Source organism: Delphinus delphis, chromosome 11, assembly GCF_949987515.2.
Source record: "Delphinus delphis chromosome 11, mDelDel1.2, whole genome shotgun sequence".
Taxonomy (NCBI): Eukaryota; Metazoa; Chordata; class Mammalia; order Artiodactyla; family Delphinidae; genus Delphinus; species Delphinus delphis.
The window spans coordinates 87,003,754-87,022,967 of NC_082693.1; the positions used below are offsets into that span (position 1 = coordinate 87,003,754).

General features: G+C 36.9%; 1 protein-coding gene across 5 annotated transcripts in view; it reads right to left on the bottom strand.

Annotated features, from left to right (window-relative positions):
• CRY1 (cryptochrome circadian regulator 1) overlaps nt 1-19,214 on the bottom strand; it is a 93,840-nt gene that overhangs the window by 16,629 nt on the left and 57,997 nt on the right. For 3 of the 5 annotated variants that reach the window (XM_060025549.2, XM_060025544.2, XM_060025545.2), the window contains exon 2: nt 18,046-18,154. In XM_060025549.2, coding sequence (XP_059881532.1) covers nt 18,046-18,154 — 109 coding nt within the window. Of the gene's footprint in view, nt 1-17,984; nt 18,155-19,214 lie in introns of all 5 variants that reach the window. The other 2 variants (XM_060025548.2, XM_060025546.2) reach the window with 1 other exon arrangement.

Sequence of the window (19,214 nt, forward strand, 5' to 3'; positions counted from 1 at the left end):
AAATAGAAAGGAGGTACAGATTGAGAAAATACAAGAAATGTTTAACAAAGATCTAAAAGACCAAACAAACAGATGAACAACACAATAACTGAAATGAAAAATACACTAGAAGGAATCAATAGCAGAATAACTGAGGCAGAAGAACGAATAAGTATGCTGGAAGACAAAAGGGTGGAAATAACTGCTGAGGAGCAGAATAAAGAAAAAAGAATGAAAAGAATTGAAGACAATCTCAGAGGCCTCTGGGACAACACTAAATGAACCAATATTTGGATCATAGGGGTCCCAGAAGTAGAAGAGAAAAAGAAAGGCTCTGAGAAAATATCTGAAGAGATTATAGTTGAAAACTTCCCTAACATGGGAAAGGCAATAGTCACCCAAGCCCAGGAAGCACAGAGAGTCCCATACAGGATAAACTGTAGGAAAAACACACCGAGACACATATTAATCAAACTAACAAAAATTAAATTCAAAGAAAAAATATTAAAAGCAGCAAGGGAAAAACAAAAACTAACATACAAAGGAATCCCCATAAGGTTATCAGCTGATTTTTCAGCAGAAACTCTACAGGCCAGAAAGGAGTGGCAGGATATACTTAAAGTGATGAAAGAGAAAAACCTACAACCAAGATTACTCTACCCGGCAAGGCTCTCATTCAGATTCGATGGAGAAGTCACAAGCTTTTCAGACAAGCAAAAGCTAAGAGAATTCAGCACCACCAAACCAGCTTTACAACAAATGCTAAAGAAATTTCTCTAGGTGGGAAACACAAGAGAAGAAAAAGACCCACAAAAACAAACCCAAAACAATTAAGAAAATGGTAATAGGAACATACATATCGATCATAACCTTGAACGTAAATGTACTAAATGCCCCAACCAAAAGACAGAGACTGGCTGAATAGATACAAAAACAAGACCCATATATGTGCTGTCTAAAAGAGGCCCACTTCAGACCTAGGGACACATACAGGCTGAAAGTGAAGGGATGGAGAAAGATATTCCATGCAAATGGAAATCAAGAAAGCTGGGTAGCAATACTCGTATCAGATAAAATAGAGACTGTTACAAGAGGAAAGGAGGGACACTACATAATGATCAAAGGATCAATCCAAGAAGAAGATATAACAATTATAAATGTTTATGCTCCAACACAGGAGCACCTCAATACATAAGGCAAATGCTAACAACCCTGAAAGGAGAATTCGACAGTAACACAATAATAGCAGGGGACTTTAACACCCCACTTACACCAATGGACAGATAATCCAAACAGAAAATAAATAAGGAAACACAAGCTTTAAATGATACAATAGACCAGATATATCTAACTGATATTTATAGAACACTCCACCCAAAAGTGGCAGAATATACTTTCTTCTCAAGTGCATATGGAACTTCTCCAGAATAGACCACATCTTGGGTCACAAATTAAGCCTTGGAAAATTTAGGAAGACTGAAATCATATCATACACCTTTTCTGACCACAACGCTATGAGATTGGAAATCAATTACAGGAAAAAACCCACAAATACATGGAAGCTAAACAGTGCACTACTAAATAACCAAGAGATCATTGAAGAAATCAAAGAAGAAATTAAAAAAATACATAGAAACAAATGACAACAAAAACACGAGGACCCGAAACCTATGGGATGCAGCAAAAGCAGTCCTAAGAGGGAAGTTTATAGCAATACAATCTCACCTCAAGAAACAAACATCTCAAATAAACAATCTAACCCTACACTTAAAACAACTAGATAAAGAAGAACAAAGAAAACCCAAAGTCAGTAGAAGGAAAGAAGTCATAATGATCAGAGCAGAAAAAAATGAAATAGAAACAAAACAATAGCAAAGATCAATAAAACTAAAAGCTGGTTCTTTGAGAAGATAAACAAAATTGATAAACCCGTAGCCAGACTCATCAAGGAAGAAAGGGAGAGGATGTAAATCAATAAAATTAGAAATGAAAAAGGAGGGGCTTCCCTGGTTGCACAATGGTTAAGAATCCACCTGCCAATGCAGGGGACACAGGTTTGAGTTCTGGTCTGGGAAAATCCCACATGCCGCAGAGCAACTAAGCCTGTGCACCACAACTACTGAGCCTGCACTCTAGAGCCCGTGCTCCATGACAAGAGAAGCCACCGCAATGAGAAGCCCGTGCACCACAACAAAGAGCAGCACCCACTCGCCACAACTAGAGGAAGCCTGCGCACAGCAACAAAGACCCAACAGAGCCAAAGGTAATAAATAAATAAAATAAATAAATTTTTAAAAAAAGAAATGAAAAAGGAGAAATCACAACTGACACTGCAGAAATACAAAGGATTATAAGAGACTCTGCAACAACTATATGCCAATAAAATGGACAACCACGAAGAAATGGACAAATTCTTGGAAAGGTACAATTTTCCAAGACTGAACCAGGAAGAATTAGAAAATATAAACAGACCGATCACAAGTAATGAAATTGAAACCATAATTAAAAATCTTCCAACAAACAAAAGTCCAGGACCAGATGGCTTCACAGGTGAATTCTATCAAACATTCAGAGAAAAGCTAACACCAATCCTTCTCAAACTCTTCCAAAAAATTTCAGAGGGAGAAACACTCCCAAATTAATTATACGAAGCCACCATCACCCTGATACCAAAACCAGAAAAAGGTATCACAAAAAAAGAAAATTATAGAGTAATATCACTGATGAACATAGATGCAAAAATCCTCAACAAAATACCAGCAAACTGAATCCAATCATACATTAAAAGGATGATACACCATGATCAAGTGGGATTTATCCCAGGGATGCAAGGATTCTTCAATATACACAAATCAGTCAATGTGATACACCACATTAACAAATTAAGGAATAAAAACCATATGGTCATCTCAATAGATGCAGAAAAAGCTTTCGACAAAATTCAACACCATTTATGATAAAAACTCTCCAGAAAATGGGCATAGAGGGAACCTACCTCAACATAGTAAAGGCCATACATGACAAACCCACAGTAAGCATCATATTCAATGGTGAAAAACTGAAAGCATTTCCACTAAGATCAGGAACAAGACAAGAATGTCTACTCTCATTACTCTTATTCAACATAGTTTTGGAAGTCCTAGCCACAGCAATCCGAGAAGAAAAAGAAATAAAAGGAATACAAATTAGAAAAGAAGAAGTAAAACTGCCACTGTTTGCCAATGACATGATACTATACCTAGAAAATGCTAAAGATGCCACCAGAAAACTACTAGAACTAATTAGTGAATTTGGTAAGGTTGCAGGATACAAAATTAATGCACAGAAATCTCTGGCATTCCTATACACCAACAATGAAAAATCAGAAAGAGAAATTAAGGAAACACTCTCATTTACCACTGCAACAAAAAGAATAAAATACCTAGGAATGAACCTGCCTGAGGAGGCAAAAGACTTGTACTCAGAAAACTATAAAACACTGATGAAAGAAATCAAAGATAACATAAACAGATGGAGAAATATACCATGTTCTTGGATTGGAAGAATCAATACTGTGAAAATGACTATACTACCCAAAGCAATCTACAGATTCAATGCAATCCCTATCAAACTACCAATGGCATTCTTCACAGAATCAGAACAAAAAATCTTACAATTCGTATGGAAACACAAAAGACCTCGAATAGCCAAAGCAACCTTGAGAAAGAAAAACGGAGTTGGAGGAATCAGGCTCCCTGACTTCAAACTACACCACAAAGCTACAGTACTCAAGACAGTATGGTACTGGCACAAAAACAGAAATATAGATCAATGGTACAAGACAGAATGCCCAGAGATAAACCCACGCACATATGGACACCTAATTTATGACAAAGAGAAAAGACAGCCTCTTCAATAAGTGGTGCTGGGAAAACTGGATAGCTACATGTAAAAGAATGAAATTAGAACACTCCCTAACACTATACACAAAAATAAACTCCAAATGGATTAAACACTTAAATGTAAGACCAGACACTATAAAACTCTTGGAGGAAAACATAGGAAAAACACTCTTTGACATAAGCCACTGCAAGATCTTTGACCTACCTCCTAGAGTAAAGGAAATAAAAACAAAAATAAACAAATGGAACTTAATTAAACTTAAAAGCTTTTGCAAGCAAAGGAAAAATAAACAAGACAAAAAGACAACCCTCAGTATGTGAGAAAATATTTGCAAGTGAAACAACAGACAAAGGATTAATCTCCAAAATATACAAACAGCTCATGGAGCTCAATATCAAAAAAACATACAATCCATTTAAAAAATGGGCAGAAGACCTAAACAGACATTTCACCAAGGAAGACATACAGATGGCCAAGAGGCACATGAAAAGATGCCCAACATCACTAATTATTAGAGAAATGCAAATCAAAACTACAATGAGGTATCACCTCATGCCAGTCAGAATGGCCATTATCAAAAAATCTAGAAACAATAAATGCTGGAAAGGGTGTGGTGAAAAGGGAACCCTCCCACACTGTTGGTGGGAATGTAAACTGATACAACCACTATGGAAAACAGTACAGAGGTTCCTTAAAAAACTAAAAATAGAACTACCATATGACCCAGCAATCCCACTACTGGGCATATACCCTGAGAAAACCACAATTCAAAAAGAGACATGTACCACAATGTTTATTGCAGCACTATTTACAATAGCCAGGACATGGAACCAACCTAAATGTCCATCGACAAATGAATGGATAAAGAAGATATGGCACATATATACAATGGAATATTACTCGGCCATAAAAAGAAATGAAATTGAGTCATTTGTAGTGAGGTGGATAGACTTAGAGACTGTCATGCAGCGTGAAGTCAGAAAAACAAATACTGTATGCTAACACATATATATGGAATCTAAAAAAAAAAAAAAGTGGTACTGATGAACCTAGTTGCAGGGCAGGAATAAAGAGGTAGACACAGAAAATGGACTTGAGGACATGGGGTGGGAGGGCAAAGCTGGGGTGAAGTGAGAGTACCATTGACATATATATACTACCAAATGTAAAATAGTTGGCTGGTGGGAAGCAGCAGCATAGCACAGGGAGATCGGCTCAGTGCTTTGCAATGAGCTAGAGAGGTGGGATAGGGAGGATGGGAAGGAGGCTCAAGAGGGAGGGGATATGGGGACATGTGTATGCATATGGCTGATTCACTTTTTCATGCAACAGAAACACAGTATTGTGAAGCAATTCTACTCCTCCCTCCTGGAACTTACTGAGGAACTTACAGAGGTAAATAAATAATTAAATATATAATAACTATTAGAAAAAAAATAGGATGCTATGATAGAGGATATGGGGGTGAGGGAGAGCTGGTAAGTTAATTATCTACTCTTAATTACACTGGCTAGACTTTTCAGTAAGTGGTGAAAGTGAATATCCTTGCTTTGCTCCCTATCTTAGGTGTAAAGCATTCAATGTTTCACAATTAAGTATGATGTTAGCTATGCTTTTTGTGGACAATCCTTACCAAATTGATATTTATCAATTTTCTATTCCTAGTTTGCATATAGTTTGCATAAAGTTTTTAAAAATTATAAATGGGTGTTGACTTCTGTCAAATGATTTTTCTTCATCTACTGAGACAATCATAATACCCTGTCCTTTACTCCATTAATAGGCTTGTTAATTTTATAATGTTGAACCAACTTTGTATTCTTGAAATAAACCCCACTGATCATGATGTAGTATTATTTTAAAATATTGCTAAATTCTATTTGTTAATATATTAAGGATATCTGAGTGTGTGTTATGGGGGACACTTGGCTATACTTTTTTTTTCTTTCTTAAAAGTTCATCAGGTTTTGGTATGAGTTATGCTGGCCTCATAAACAAGTTCAGTGTGCCCAATATTATCCTCTGTTTTCTGAAAGAGTGTCATAAGACTGGTATTATTTCTTTCTTAAATATGTGGTAGAATTCACAAGTAAAGCCACCTGGGAACTGCAGTTTTACTTATTGGAAGGTTTTTATAATTACAAATGCAATTTCTTTAAGAGAGGGCTATTCAATTTTTCTTTCTCCTGAGAATTTTAGTAAGTTGCACTTTTCAAGAATATTTTTCATTTCATCTTAGTTGTACAATATATTGGTATTATGATGTTTACAATATCCTTTATTATGTTTTTAAAGTTTAGAGACTCTCTCGTGATGTCCCCTTTTTTATTCTTGATTAAGGTAATTTGTGTTGTTTTCTCCCTTTTTGGCCCTGATCAGTATTGCTAGGAGTTTATCAATTTTATTAATCTTTTCAAAAGAAAACTGAACTCTGAATCAATCAGAGTTCAGTCAGTAGACAGAAACCACATTAGTAATTTGAACAGGGAAAATTTAACCTGAAGAATTGTCAGCAAGTAAAAGAAGAGTTAAGGCTATATACTGTCCAATATGGTAGATAACCACTTGCCACTGAAGTGGGTTCTGAGCACTTGAAATGTGGCTAGTTGGAATGGAGATGTGTTATAAGCATAAAATATGCAGTGCATTTTAAAGACTTCATATAAAAAAAGGTTAAAATAGTTTGTTTTGTAATGATTTTATATTGAAAAGATAATATTTTAGACATACAGTGTTAAATAAATCTAAAAAATTAACTTCACATTTTCCTTTTTTAAAGGTGGCTATTAGAAAATTTTAAATTACACATGTAGCTTCTGTTGGATAGTATTGTTCTAAGGTGTCCAAAAGCAGCTACCACCTCTAAATGGAGGGAAAATAATTAAGCAATGAATTAAGAAAGTTCCCTTTCTTCCCTGCTGCTGAGATTCACACCTCATTGTATGGGGTGTGCTGACTCAAGAACAACCTTCCCTGTAGCGAAGAAACCTGCCAGAGGGCTAGGGCCAGAGCTGGTTCCTAGGAACAGCCCAGTTGGTGGCTGAGAAACTTCCTGCAGGGTATGGGCTGACTGGAGCTGATCTGTAGAATCAGTCCACTACATGGCAGAGAAATATGCCAGAGGGTGTGAATGAGCTGGAGCTTGTCCAGGAGGGCTACTGAGGTGAGGGCTACTGAGGTAAGTGCTACTGGTCCTCCCACATGCTCATTTGCTGGCTAAGGTGCTAGGAAAAAAACTATAAAGATACCAAAAAGAAAGCCCCTTCTCTCCTGCTGTGACCTTACAAAGAACCAACAGCAATTTCTACTGACAAAACCTAAAATCAAGCCAGCCAGCAAAGGAAGAAAGTTTACAGCATCCAGCTTCAGTATCACAAAGCAGGGCAAAGAAGGGTGGATTTGGAGCCGAGAGACAAGAAATTGTTTATTCCATGTTTATTTTCTCTGTTGTTTGTCTGCTTTCAGTTTCATTGATTTCCATTCCTCTCCTTATTATCTCCTTTCTTCTACTATTGGTTTAATTTGTTCTTTCTCTATTTTTTAAGGTAGAAACTTAGTTCTTTGATTCTTTTCTAATAGAGTATTGAAAGCTATTAATTTTCCTCTAAGCACTACTATAGCTGAATCTCATAAATTTTGATATACCGTATTCAAATACGGTATGTTTGATATACCATATTTCCATTATCATTCAGTTACAAAGATTTGCTATTCTCTTGCTATTCATTTTATTTTAAATTTTACTTATTTTTTATATACTGCAATTTTATTTCAATCGCACAAATGAAGTTAGCCTATAGGAAATTTAAATGAAACAGTATGGTAAAAATAGCAGAGAACCAAAAACTCTAATAAGGAACTACACCTAAAGCATGAGAATTCAACATTCATTACTGTTTCATCTTCAGTGTTGATTGACACCTGATGCCTGCAAATTTTGAAACAAACTTTGAGATCATGATGAAGAGATTTCAGCTATTCTGATTTCTTCTATTCTGAAGAGATTTCAGCACCAGCACTAAGATTTGTACATTCAGTTGGTTTGCAATTCACTTGTTAGCCATTTACATAGTGTATAGTACAGATTTGTCACAGGTCAGATCACAGTGTTGAAGGAAAGAAGCACCTTCCTGTAATTAGAAAGGATCCCCTAAACTGCACTCAGCTTAAGACATGCAATGTACATGAGCACAAAAACCATAATATTGTGGCTCCAATGAACATAGTTTTGATAAGGAAAATAACCTAAGCTCTGTTTCCCATTTTAATTACTGAAATCTCTAACAATGATAAAATTGTCACATAGGACAGTAAATGTATACAGTAATTCAATCAAACTTCTTGGAAAGAACACATTTTTGCTATTCATTTTAATTTAATTCTGTTGAAGTCAGAGAATATTATTCTGTAAGATTTCAGTCTTGAAATCTGTTGATAACTGTTTTGCGACTGAACATATGGTCTATCTTGGTAAATGTTTCATATGCACAAGAAAATAATGTGCATCCTCTAGTTCTTGGGTGTAGTGTTCTACAAATATCAGTTACATCAAATTGATTTCATAGTGTTATTCATATCATCCATATCTTTATTAATTTTTGTATATTCAATCAATAAATGAGATGTAAAAATCACCAACTATGATTATGAATTTATCTATTTCTCCTTTTAGTTTTATCAGTTTGAGATTCATGTGTTTTTATGCTATTAGTAGATAATACATATTCATGATGGTTATACTTTTTCTTTTAATACATTTCTTTCCTTCTTTCTTTCTTTTTGGCTGCATTGGGTCTTCGTTGCTGTGTGCATGCTTTCTCTAATTGTGGAAAGCCAGGGCTACTCTTCGTTGTGGTGTCCAGGCTTCTCATTGTGGTGGCTTCTCTTGTGGAACATGGGCTCTAGGCACGTGGGCTTCAGTAGTCGTGGCATGTGGGCTCAGTAGTTGTGGCTCACGGGCTCTAGAGTGCAGGCTCAGTAGTTGTGGTGCATGGGCTTAGCTGCTCCACAGCATGTGGGATCTTCCCGGACCAGGGAAGGAACCCGTGTCCCCTGCCTTGCCAGGCGGATTCTTAACTACTACGCCACCAGGGAAGTCCAGGTTATATATTTTTGATGTGAGACTTTACTCTTCATCTGTGGTTATTTTGTCTTGAATTCTACTTCTTTATCTTACTTCTTACAAAGTACATCTTTCTCAGTCTCTTTTATTTCAAACTATGTTTCTTCATATTTAAAGTGTCTCTTCTAATCAGCATATAGTTGGTTCTTGCTTGTCTTTTTATGTAGTCTGATAAACTGTCTTTTAAATGGAGAGTTTAAAAAAGACCACTTACATTTAATATAATTATTGATATAGTTGTGTTTAATTTTATCATGTTGGTAAGTTCTCCGTTTGCCCATCTCTTCTTTTACTCCTCTGTGCCCCCTACCTGCCTTCATTTGAATGAGTAATATTTTTAGTATTCCATTTAAAATTCCTCTATTAACTTTTTAGAAATAGCTCTTTGGGTTATTTTAGATCACAATATGTATTGTTATCACAGTCTTCCTTCAAATAATATATTACACTTGAATAATGTAAGAATTTACACATACTTCTATTTACCTTCTTCCTACCTTGTGTGATCTTGTTACAGATTTTATTTCTATATATGTTTCAAGCCCCACTATATTCATATTATTCCCTACAATTTATCAATATTAGCTGGTTTTAACCTCTCAATGGTCTTTTTAAAGGAAAATAGGATATATTAATATACATAACTTAAAAAAAAGTGGTCTTTTATATTTACCCATATTTTTAGTGCTCTTCCTTCTTTGAAGATTCTGTCTTTAGCCTAGAATTATTTTCTTTTACCTAGCAGAACTTCCTTTAATATTTCTTTTAAAAATAAATAAATTTATTTATTTATTTATTTTTGGCTGTGTTGGGTCTTCATTGCTGCGCACGGGCTTTCTCTAGTTGTGGCAAGCGGGGGCTACTTTTTGTTGCAGTGTGTGGGCTTCTTATTGCAGTGGCTTCTCTTGTTGGCGGAGCACAGGCTCTAGGTGCACGGGTTTCAGTAATTGTGGCGCATGGACTTCAGTAGTTGTGGCACATGGGCTCTGTAGTTGTGGCTCACAGGCTCTAGAGCACAGGCTCAGTCATTGTGGCACAAGGGGTTAGTTGCTCCGAGTCATGCAGGATCTTCCCAGACCAAGGATTGAACCCATGTCCCCTGCACTGGCAGGCAGATTCTTAACCACTGTGCCACCAGGGAAGTCCCCTTTTAATATTTCTTATAGTATAGATCTGATGGAAATAAATTCTCTCTGCATTTGTCTGACTGAAAATGCCTTCATTGTGCCTTCTCTTTTAAAAAAATGAATATTTTTACTATTTCTAGCTTTTTAAAAATGCCATTCCATTGTCTTCTGGACTTTTCTTTTTAATAAGAAACCATTGAACACTCTTACTGTGGTTCCCTGAATATGTCCTTTCTCTTCTGGCTGCTTATAAATTTTTCTATCTTTGGTTTTCAGTTAATTGATTATGATGTGGTAAGATGTGGTTTCCTTTATGTTTATGCTGTTTGGGGTTTGTTGAGCTTCTTGGCACTGTAGGTTGATATCGTCCATCAATTTTGGAAACTCAATTATCTCTTCAAATATTTTTTTTCTGTCCCAATCTCTCTCTCCCTCTTTTTTATAGGTCTACAATTATGGATATGTTAGGCCATTTACTATTTTTCCACAAGTCTCAGACACTCTATTCCCTTTTTAAAAAAATCTTCTTCCTCTTTGTGCTTCAGCTGGGATACTGTCTTCAACTTCACTGATCTTTTGTTCTGCTCTGTTCAATCTGGATAAACCCAATTAATGAATTTTCATTTTTGATATTGCATGTTTCAGTTCTAGGAGTTTCATTTGGTTCTTTTTAATACTTTCCATTTTTGTACTAAAATTACCATCTCTTTACATAGTTTTTCACCTGTTGACTAGATCCCCTACTATCTACAGCATAATTATTGTAAAGTCCTTTCTTTATTCTAATCCCAACATCTGCATCAACTGTGGGACTGGTTCTACTGACAGTTTTTCTTTTACTTGATTGCAAGTTACATATTCCTGCTTCTTCATGTGTCTCATAATTTGTGATCATACAACAGACAATGTTATAAAAGACTAGAAACGCAATAAACAACATTTATCTCTAGAAAAGTGCATAGTCTTTGCTCTGATAGAAGTTGAATTGCTGGAGTCAGTAATTGAGCTGGGTCTGGGCTTTGTTGCTGCTGTAATTAAATTTCATTCACCACTGGCTTCAAATATTTTGAGGGCAGGATTCAGATTTTTCTTCAACAGGGCTTGAAATGTGAGTATTAACAAGACTCCAGATGTCTCTCTCGGCTTTACAGCACAGTCACTAGCTTTACAAACTATAGGACATCTCTCTCTGCTTTGCTGTCTACCCAACAGCTTTATGGTTGCTAAGGACTTCTCTGTTTTCTAGCCCTGTCCCCTAATTTTCTACACCTCTGGAGGCATCTTTCTACCCTGATGTCCTGTCTCCAGCTTCAGTGAACTGCTACTTTGCACTAAGTGAATGCCCAGTGCACTTCAATGAGGGATTCCTCTCTTCTGCCTCGCTCCAGCCTTTGGCACACTGCCACTGGTACTCCATGAAGGCACTGTAAGAAAGAACTGGAGAGTGGGTGTAAACTTACTCTGTGACTAGGGCTTCCTGAAATTCTAATCTGCCATGTCAGCCCACATATGACCACAAAAAGCTTGGTAAAATTTCAACTGGTTTCTCTTCACTCTCAACTATGGTAGAATCCCTTCTCTTCCTGCTGTGATTTCAGGGATGTAGCCATGGGTCTCTTCTTTCCCATGAAAGTCTCATCCCTTTATGCAATTTGGTTTATTTAGGTTTGTGTCATCAACTCTCTAATAGGTTAAAAACAAACAAAAAACCTATGATATTGTGGCATATTTACTTCCTTCACATTGTTAAGACAGGAATGTTGGTCTACTGCAACTTTCTACATCTTAACCAGAGGTGGAAGTCCCTATCTACTCTTTAGCCCCGGTTTTATTTTAAGCAACACGCGGTTAACCTTTGAATTTCAATAGTAAATATAACAATAAGTTTGCATGTAGTACTAAAATATATTCATGTGAAATGAGTGAATATTCACTTTGCAATTTTAGGCACTAAGATTCATATCTGTTTTTGTGTATCACAATTATTTGTTTAACCATTCAGAAGGCATAATATGAACCACTAAATGGATGTGCAGTTCTTAAAGTCACGAGTAATACTGTGAAAATAATTAAGAAACATAAAATTTTTAGAAAACAAAGTTATAAATAACAAACTTCCTGGGAGAAAGCATTTAAAGTAGTATAATTACATTTAAAAATGTTATCTCACAAAATAACCCAAACATAAAGGTAAAGCTCTAAAAATTTCCACGCATCCATCCATTACTCCTTCCTTTACTCCATAAATCTAGTCTCAGGGTTTTAAACACAATTTACATGTTTAAGGTTCCTAAATTTAGTACAGACTTCTCCCCTGAGCTCTGGACTTGAATCCCACTCAACAAATACATTCAGAGGTCTAAAAGGCATCTCAAACTTAAAATGTTAAAAAAGGTGAACTCCTGATTTTTCCCTAAACTTGTTCCTCCTATATAGTCTTCCTCATCTCACTAAATGGCAACCCACTGTGTCATTTGCCCAGGCTAAAAACCTAGCAGTCATCCTTGACTCTCAAATACCACATATAAACAAACCCTATAGTCCTATTTAAAAAATATACCCAAATCCTACCACTTCTCAACACCCCTACTGCTACTCTAGTCCTAGTCACCATCATCTTGTTTCCAAATAACTGCCATGGTCTCCTAATTGATCTTTCTGCTTAAGTCTTTACAGCATTTCCATTCTCCAATATCTATTCTCTATAGTCAAGAGTGATTCTTTTAAATGTAAGTGAAATCATGTCACTCCCCTACTCAGAAATGTCCCATGGCATCCCATTTCACTCAGATTAAAAGCCAAAGTCCTTAACATTGTAAAGCCCTGTGATCTGGCTCCTGCAACCTCTCTGACCTTATGTCTTATTTTCACTCACTGTGCTCTGGCTAGAGCACACTGGCCTCCTTCCTTGCTGTTCCTAAATAAGTCATGGCACACTTCCACATCAGGGCCTTTGTAACTGCTGTTCCCTCTGCCTGTGACACTCTTTCCCCAAACTGCAGTAGCTTAGCAGCTTAAAACAACTGATTAATTCTCCAAGTCTGTCAGTTAACTAGATGGTTCTTCTGTTGGTCTCACCTGGGCTCACTCACAAGCTTGCAGTCGGCTGGCAGCTTGGCTGCTGCCAGAGCATCTAAATGACCTCTCTCACACATTTCAGACCTTGGTGCTGGCTGTTGGTTGGCCCACTCTCTCTAAACGTGGTCTCCCATAATTTGACATTCTAGCCCAGTCCTTACATGGTACAAGGAGCATTCCAAGTGGGCAAAGGTAGAAGCTGCAAGGTCGCTTGAGGCCTAGGATTTGAAACTTGGTATCTCCTTTGGCACTCGGTATCTCCTTTGGCACTTAGTGAAAACAAGATATAAGGCCAACCCAGATTTAAGGGAGTGAGAAAATAAACTCTACCTTTTGATGAACAAGCTGCAAAATTTTGTGGATTCAATATATCACACCCCAGATATCTGCATGGCTCAATCTCTTCATATATTTGCTCAAAGGCTACCTTATCAGTGAGGCCTTCCATGATTCCATATAAAGTAACTATCCTTCCCTCACCTTGGGACTTTCTATCCCACATTTTATTTTAGTACCTATCACCACCTGACATTACATATTTACTTATTATTGGCCTGCTTCCCAATATAGTGTAAGCTCAGTGAAGGTAGGAACTTTTTCTGTTTGGTTCACCAGTATACCCCCAGCACCTTGAACACTGCCATGTACATAGCAGGCACTCAATCAATATCTGTTGAATGAATTATCTTATTCAAATGAGCATGTACCATGAAATAATAAAGCAAGAATCCAAAATGACTCAAAAAGCATAATATAAATTTATGCATGTGAAACGTTAGTGGCTTTATATGTCCTTCTTTGATTTATTCTGTGATTTTGAACAAAACATTTTATTATGCTTCAGTGTGTCCATCTATAAAGACTTTAGACACATGTCTCTGTCTCTTGGATATAATGGGAATGTTTTAAACCAATACTTTAAACTCTTCATAAAAAGTTTCTGCAGGCCCTAGAATATGCGTGGTCTTGGTAGCTTATCACTCTGGCACCAAATGTAGAAGATATAAGATTTAACTGCATAATAATAATAATTTATATAAGATACCTATGATTAATACTGTCATTCAAGTTTTGCCTAGGCTAGTGTCTGCTAAGTTTATCATTTATTCAGTAGAACATGAAAAGAAAAAAAAAAAAGCCATGTTGTCAGCTTATATTAAGTTAGAATTTAACTGAGAAAAATTCTACGTAGAAAACACGTAAGAAAAAACAAGTTTATCCAACATAGATGTGTGTAAAAATGTGTTTATAAAAATGCTCTGGCCCCATTCCTGAATCTACTTAGTATAAACAGAATTAAATGAGTGAATGCTATAGAAAGAAGGTGCACACTAGAGGAGACGTCAGTACTGAAATCACTATTTCCACCCCAGTAAACTAAAGGTACTGTTATCAGGTCTAAACCAGTTTTACCTCCAATGTGGGAAGCTGGATTATTTACCTATTAAAGTTCTCACTATCTGCTGTACTAGAATAATAAAACCAGAGACAGTAATGTAAATGAGTCAGCTAGTTACTGACAAAAGAATCTTCCTCCTCAGAGAAGCTGGGGGTGTAAGGGTTAGGGATGAGAAGGAGACCTGCTTTTTATCGTACATACTCTTGGGCTCTTTTTTGGAAACACATGCATATAGTACCTCTAAACAAAAAGTAAAAATAAAAATATCAATACAATAAAAAGAGGAATTAACTCCCTCTATGGTTCAGACATATTAAATAAATCTGAAAGTTTTCATAAATGACATTTTATATAGACTACTGTATCAGAATACAATAATAAGCACTCTAGGTATATTAAAGTATATTCACGTATCTGTATTTTTATGGCCCTTGCATAAACCATTGCCTCTCTGCCAAAGTAACAAGACAGGACATCATCTATATACAGAAGATAGTTTGATCCAATAATATGTTACTTCAGGCAGAAGAAAGCTCAAAATAAAGAACACAAAAGACTTGCGGAGTTAAACCATTTTTTTAAAAGCAGGTAAATGTTTTGTTATTTTAAAGGTACTTAAAATCCTCTTAAGATTCATTTTACTTATAACACATGGATTTAGATAGGGTTGAGCAGTTATTCACATATACTTTTATACTTGTGAGATGCTGATAAACTATCACCATTGTTTTTGATATCCTTTCTTCTCAGAGCTCTTCCATGTACCTGGGTTAAATTCTGACTCTAAGTAGCTACAGTAGTAAGAAAACTTTTTTTTTTTTTTGCGGTACGCGGGCCTCTCACTGTTGTGGCCTCTCCCGTTGCAGAGCACAGGCTCCAGACGTGCAGGCTCAGAGGCCATGGCTCACGGGCCCAGCCATTCTGCAGCATGTGGGATCTTCCTGGACCGGGGCACGAACCCGTGTCCCCTGCATCGGCAGGCAGACTCTCAACCACTGTGCCACCAGGGAAGCCCGAAAACTTTTATAAAATAAATTTTCACTAGCTACAACTGTTGTATTAGCCAAACTCTAAACATTAAAAGGTTCTTTCACACTGCTGAAAAAAAGGCTAGGTAGTGCTGGTTTGATTCCCAGCACTGTGGATATTTCATTCAGGAAAAGGAACTGTTTTCTTGTGCATTAGAAGTAGAAAAAATGCTATTATAAAAATTTGATGAATCAAACAGCTGCAAGAGAAAAACAGATATACATTAGGAATACTAATGGTAGTAAATAGGAAGGGATAGATTAACAAAGCCAGAAAACTCAGTTTCTGGTCTGAACACTTCCATGAGCTAGTTTTATGACCTAGGTTAGCTCATTTAATCTCTCTAGGACTAATTTTTTCATTTGGAAAAAAGAGGGGGAAATAAGATTAGGAGATTTTTAAGATTCTACCAAGTTAAAAACATTACAGTTTTGTAGCATGTCAATTGTTACAGCCCTTTGACTCAGAAAGTCTTACAAGAATTGTCCCACAAATGTACTGGCACATGTGAGCAAAGATTTCTCTTTTGTGAACAAGGATGTTCACTGACAGCATTACTTGTATTAGCAAAAGGCCTGTGGAAAAATAACTAAATGTTCAATAGAAAGCTAGTGAAATAAATTATACCCTCAAAAAATTAAAAATAGAACACAGATAATATGGTAATATGATCCAGCAATTCCACTCCTAGGTATTTATCTGAAGAAAACAAAAACACTATATCAAAAAGATATATGTACCCCAATGTTCATATCAGCATTATTTACAATATCCAATATATGGAAGCAACCTAAGTGCCCTCCAACAGATGACTGGATAAAGATGTACACACACACACACACACACACACACACACACACACACACACAAACTGAAAGATTACTCAGCCATAAAAAAGAATGAAATCTTGCCATTTGTGACAATGTGGATGGACCTGGAGGGCATTATGATAAGTGAAAATAAGTCAGACAGAGAAAGACAAATACTGTATGTTTTCACGTATATGTGGAATCTAAAAAACAAGCAAACAAATATAACAAAACAGACATAGGCTCACCAGATACAAAGAACAAATTAGTGGGGACTTCCCTGGTGGCGCAGTGGTTAAGAATCCACCTGCCAGTGCAGGGGACACTGGTTCGATCCCTGGTCCGGGAAGATCCCACATGCTGTGGAGCAACTAAGCCCGTGTGCCACAACTACTGAGCATGCACTCTAGAGCCCGTGCTCTGCAACAAGAGAAGCCACCACAATGAGCAGCCTGTACACTGCAACGAAGAGTAGCCCCCACTCACTGCAACTAGAGAAAGCCTGGGCGTAGCAACAAAAACCCAAAGCAGCCAAATAAATAAATAAATTTTAAAAAACCAAAAAGGAACAAATTAGTGGATACCAGAGGGGAGTGGGGTAGGGGTAGGGGTGAAACCGGTGAAGGGGATTAAGAGGTATAAGCTACCAGTTATAAAATAAATAAGTCACAGGGATATAATATACAGCTCAGGGAATATAGTCAATATTTTATAATAACTTTGCATGGTGTGTAATCTATAAAAATATTGCATTACTATGTTGTACACCTGAAACTAATGATATTGTAAGTTAACTATACTTTAATTTAAAAAAAAATTAACAGCATATCTATACAATGCAGTACTATGAAGCCATTTAAAAGACTGAGAAAGTGGGGCTTCCCTGGTGGCACAGTGGTTGAGAGTCTGCCTGCCAATGCGGGGGACACGGGTTTGAGCCCTGGTCTGGGAAGATCCCACATGCCGCGGAGCAACTAGGCCCGTGAGCCACATCTACTGAGCGTGCGCGTCTGGAGCCTGTGCTCTGCAACGAGAGGCCGCGGCAGTGAGAGGCCCGTGCACCTCGATGAAGAGTGGCCCCCGCTCGCCGCAACTGGAGAAAGCCCTCGCACAGAAACAAAGACCCAACACAGCCAAACATAAATAAATAAATTAAAAAAAAAAAAAAGAAGACTGAGAAGGTAACATGGAACAATCTCCAAAATATAAATATATGGTTATGTGAATAAAGCATGGCATAGAATGGTATAACATAGCGTGTTCTCACCTTGGTTTTAAAAAGGGGGGATGGTTAACATTCACACAAACACAAATATGTGTATATAAACACATACACATATGCATTCTTATTTGTGCAAAGAATACTTCTAATGAATACACAAACTGGTAGTAGTTGTTGCTTCTGAGAGGGGAACTGTCAGTTTAAGGTAGAAGAAAGAAACTTTTCATTGTAAATCATTTTTTTCACTGTCTGATTTTACACTGTGTAACATTTTTATTAAATACAGAAAATATCCACAATATTTCATTTATAAGCACTTATATTTCCCATACTTTACCCCAAATACGTGTCTTCTCTGACAAAAGATTATTTTTTTATGCAAAGATTTTTCCAATAACCTTGAAAAGCCTGGGAAACACATCTGCTGGTTGTCCACGAATCACAAACAGACGAGAGTTTAATTTTCGCAGATTGGCATCAAGGTCTTCAAGACACTGAAGCAAAAATCTAGAGAGAGGAAAATATTATTTAAATTCTTCAAAATATATATTTAGAAGATATAAAGTAATGTAAAATCATGTTATTCTAAAATTTGAAATGCCACCCCATCACCTTTTTTACCTCTTATCATCTTATTATTTCCAGCTTATATAGAAATTACTGTTTCCAGAAATCATATAATTTTTTTTAATTACAGCACAAATTTCTCAGTATTTTTTAATAAAGTTCCTAAATTAAATTGCTAACTTTCATTAAATACGGGTGACTGTTAGCAAAGTTTAATTTGTAAACATAAAAATCATATAAAGGGACTTCCCTGGTAGAGCAGTGGTTGAGAGTCCGCCTGCCGATGCAGGGGACACGGGTTCGTGCCCCGGTCTGGGAAGATCCCACATGCCGCGGAGCAGCTGGACCCGTGAGCCATGGCCGCTGAGCCTGCGCATCCGGAGCCTGTGCTCCGCAACGGGAGAGGCCACAGCAGTGAGAAGCCCACGTACCACCAAAAAAAAAAAAAAAAAAAAAATCATATAAAGAAAGTAGGGACTTCCCTGGTGGTCCAGTAGTTAAGAATCCGCCTTCCAACACAGGGGATGCAGGCTCGATCCCTGGTCGGGGAACTAAGATCCCACATGCTGCACGGCAACTAAGCCTGCACACTTCAACTACTGAGCCTGTGTGCCACAACTAGAAAGCCTGCGTGCCACAACTACAGAGCCCAAGCACCCTGGAGCTCATGCACTGCAACTGCAGAGCCCACGTGCTCTGGAGCCAGAGCGCCACAACTAGAGAGAAGCCCGTGTGCCACAACTATGACCCACCACAGCCAAAAATAAATAAATAAATAAATATTTAAAAAACGAAATAAAGTAATTAAATGAACTGATCTCATTGTTGAAACTTGGTGAAATAAATTCAAGTTCATATAGGAAAGCCACCTTGTAAAATCTAGAACATTTTCTACTGGAAAAAAAGGTAACATCCTATTTAATCACTCTGAGCAATCGTAATTATCTATGTACAAGAGAGAAAGTATAATGCCCATTTTCAAATTTCTAATATAATTAAA